The 3,586-nt window shown below is 36.9% G+C and overlaps 1 protein-coding gene across 4 annotated transcripts in view; it reads right to left on the bottom strand.

The window, feature by feature from the left end:
- Positions 1–781: 781 nt before the first annotated feature.
- LOC107729082 (DNA repair protein RAD51 homolog 2) overlaps positions 782–3,586 on the bottom strand; it is a 44,829-nt gene continuing 42,024 nt past the window's right edge. For 2 of the 4 annotated variants that reach the window (XR_001638550.1, XR_001638552.1), the window contains exons 10-11: positions 1,643–1,808; positions 782–1,419 (exon numbers count right to left, since the gene is read on the bottom strand). Coding sequence is in view for 1 of the 4 variants with exons in the window: in XM_016539437.1 (XP_016394923.1) it covers positions 1,693–1,808 (116 nt within the window). In the remaining 3 variants the exon portion in view is untranslated. Of the gene's footprint in view, positions 1,809–3,586 lie in introns of all 4 variants that reach the window. The other 2 variants (XR_001638551.1, XM_016539437.1) reach the window with 2 other exon arrangements.

The raw sequence follows: 3,586 nt of genomic DNA, 5'->3' as shown, positions 1-3,586 counted from the left end.
AAACACTGCTAAAAAAAAAAGAGAGAAAAGAATCAAGGCTAATTGAAATCTACTGATATTCGACATCAAGCCCCAAGCAGATGTGTGCATGATCTTTTTGTGTGGCTGGTTTGTATTGTGACAAAGCCTGGCGTGAAGGATGAGAAGGATCTCATGACTCTCTGCTCTGATTTTTACATGAACATTTATTTTTTTCTCCAGAGCCTTCTGTTTTGCAGGGGAGGAAGGAGTTTCTTTGGAAGGAAGGAGAGTTTTCCTCCCTTCGATACAGGCACAGGCAGCGATATCGCCGCAGGTCGACCATTAAAAGATCTGTCAAAACATGTCAACTCTCAGCCTATCAGCCCGCTTATGGGGGGGAAGGGAGCGGAGATATACAGAATGAGGATGAAAGAGAAAGAACACCTACTCAGCATTGCATGTTTGGCTGTCACAACTGACTTTATCTGCTGGCCGAGAGCTAAAGATGTCACCGTCGTCTGCACTGTCAGCAGAATCTGCTAATGAAATCAAAATAATTAGAGTTTGGAAGACCTTGAGTTTGCATTTATTAATGTTAGAACTCTATACTAGGAAGGACCAGGTCATAAAAATAAATACAAAGAATGTGTCAATGCGTATCTGTGCACATATACAACCAAAAGCAAAACAAGGCGAAAAAGGAGGAACCACCCAAAATAACACCATTGTTCATCTAATCAGACAAACTTCCCTTTAAGGCAGAGGAACCATGGGAACAGGAGTCATGGCAATAGAAGCCATGGCAACGGCCCTATCAGCCCGCTTATGGGGGGGAAGGGAGCGGAGATATACAGAATGAGGATGAAAGAGAAAGAACACCTACTCAGCATTGCATGTTTGGCTGTCACAACTGACTTTATCTGCTGGCCGAGAGCTAAAGATGTCACCGTCGTCTGCACTGTCAGCAGAATCTGCTAATGAAATCAAAATAATTAGAGTTTGGAAGACCTTGAGTTTGCATTTATTAATGTTAGAACTCTATAAAAGCTGTACTAGGAAGGACCAGGTCATAAAAATAAATACAAAGAATGTGTCAATGCATATCTGTGCACATATACAACCAAAAGCAAAACAAGGCAAAAAAGGAGGAACCACCCAAAATAACACCATTGTTCATCTAATCAGACAAACTTCCCTTTAAGGCAGAGGAACCATGGGAACAGGAGTCATGGCAATAGAAGCCATGGCAACGGCCAGTCAGGGTCAAGAAGCGTTTGTCCAAGACTGCTGTCTTATCACACGAGCAGCGAGAGGAAAAATACGTCTGTCAATCAATAGCCGACTGATGTTGCAGTTTTCTAACTGGATGAAAACTGAGGTAATGTTCTACAAAGTCCAATCCGTCTGCTTTGTGTCTGTCCACCACATGTTCCTGCAATGTTTAACCATGGCTTGTACCTGAAAGAAATTATAGCGCAGTTGTGGTGTTAGGAATAGCTATGGTGGATGATAAATATTAAATTCTGTATACCTCATGGTAGTCACTATAGTCACCGAATGACCGTCGAAATAACCTTGATGTTCAAATGCATCATCACACGTCGTTATCTTCAGATAATGGACGGCATTGAGAGTTTAACTGACATAGAAAACATTAGTCACTTTACATTTGTTTACTGGCCTTTAAATAGGGCAATAACAGCCACTGCATTCTGCGGCCAAAGGAAGTTCTTAACAAGTAGAAGGTGTGGCCTGGGAAAGGTTGTAGATGAACCCCGTCCTCACTCTGATTGGCTGAAGCCCTGGATCTGTTCCTTGGTTTAAAACACTTTCTGGGTTTTCATTCCCTAGAAAACATAAAAGCATAAAAATTAATTTTGATATTTTTTAGTGGGGTTTAAACCATTAAAACATCTAAGAGACTAAAACTGTGAAGAGACTTCAATATAGAAAAATAGCTATTCTTTAAACAAAAAAGGTTGTGTGGAGTGTGCAGACTTTTTTCAAGTATTTTACTTTTTGGGAAACTTTCTGTGGAACATAAATGTTCATTTGAGAATTTTTTGTTGTTGTTGTTGTTGTTTTTTGTTGTTGTTTTTTTATAGGTCACATCACAGGAGTGTGAACAGCCTGTCAGACATCATAGCACGTCAGCTGTCTTAACCGCGGCTTGTGTACTGCATCATCACTGTGTCTGTCACGTGACTCTGTTGCCCTTTCGGGCTTGAACTGATGGTAAAACTAACGACATTATTAACTGTCTTGATATTTACTTTGAAAGCTGGATTATGGTAAGGGGCGTTGCATTTCCGACGCGTGCTTGTGGTGTTCGGCCAATCACAATGCACTGGTTCAGCTGGCCAATCAGAGCAGACTGCGCTTGAGACCCCTCAAAGGAGGGGGCTTTGTTGAAAACTACGTGTTTGAGAAAGGCGGGGCATAGAGGACCTACAATAATGTACAGTATTTGAAAAAGAATGTGTTTTTTGAACATTAAAGCATGTCAACATATTCTGTTACATCAAATACACAAAATAATGATCTTTAAAATAGCATCATATGACCCCTTTAAATCATTTTATTGGTTAAATAAAAGCCACTGTGATGCAATTAACACGCAACAACCTATTTTGAAAAAAAAAATTAATAAATATATATATATATATAGGGTACAATGGCTAAAGGCACACCCTAAGAAAAATGTGCTTTTCACTGTGCCCAAAGTGTATGATTGCAGAAAAAATATATACCTTTGTATTGAACATTTATGGAGAAAGTGATTTTGTGTGAAAGTAAATCATACAAGTCGTTTATTTTGTTTAAAAATCTTATAAATGTATGAGGTGGCATGCTCATCAGCATTGGGCAAAAGGCACACAGTATTGATACAAATACTTTAGCTAAAATAATGTTTTGTTTGATAATGTCTAAGTTAATACTTGTTCAAAACAATCACTTTAGCAAAGTTTGTACTATTTTCTGCTTATTTTGAAAAATAAAAGAATTAATTTTTGTTCAATAAAAATACTGTGTTTAAAATATGTTAATATAAAACATATATTTTAAAATACAGAAACAAAATAATTTTAATAAGTAAAGATTCTGAAAGCATTGAAGGAGATCCCATAATAATTTAATATAGATTTACAGTAGTAACAACAAATTATATTTTATTATATGATATGATTAATATCATGTTTTTAAATATGATGGTTTCATTTCAAACATAGTGATTATCTCTAAGATGGACACCCAACATAATATATATTTTCCATCTTAATCTAACCATGTCATGTCAACAAATGAAAAAAGTCAGCTATCTGCTAATTATCATGTTAATTACTGTGCCTTTAGCCCCAACAGCAGGGGTGCTTTTTACCCCAAATACCATACTTTTACATATTCGTTCGTTATTTAAAAACTGTTGCTTTAATTACCTTAAACAAAAATCATAAAGAAGACCTTTGCCTCAAAATATATTCAATAATTTTAGCGATTCTCATTTGCTACTTAAATCTACAACATTTTAAAATTCATCAAATATTTGATCAAGTAAGCACAGAATCAACTTTGCGCTGCTGCGCGATCGCGTCAAGGATCAGAATATACAGGTGCATCTTGAAAA

The sequence above is a fragment of the Sinocyclocheilus rhinocerous genome, unplaced genomic scaffold (genome assembly GCF_001515625.1).
Source record: "Sinocyclocheilus rhinocerous isolate Xijiao unplaced genomic scaffold, SAMN03320098_v1.1 scaffold788, whole genome shotgun sequence".
Taxonomy (NCBI): Eukaryota; Metazoa; Chordata; class Actinopteri; order Cypriniformes; family Cyprinidae; genus Sinocyclocheilus; species Sinocyclocheilus rhinocerous.
The sequence above is the reverse complement of the archived record's forward strand: the minus strand, read 5'-3'. Positions and strand labels throughout refer to the sequence as shown.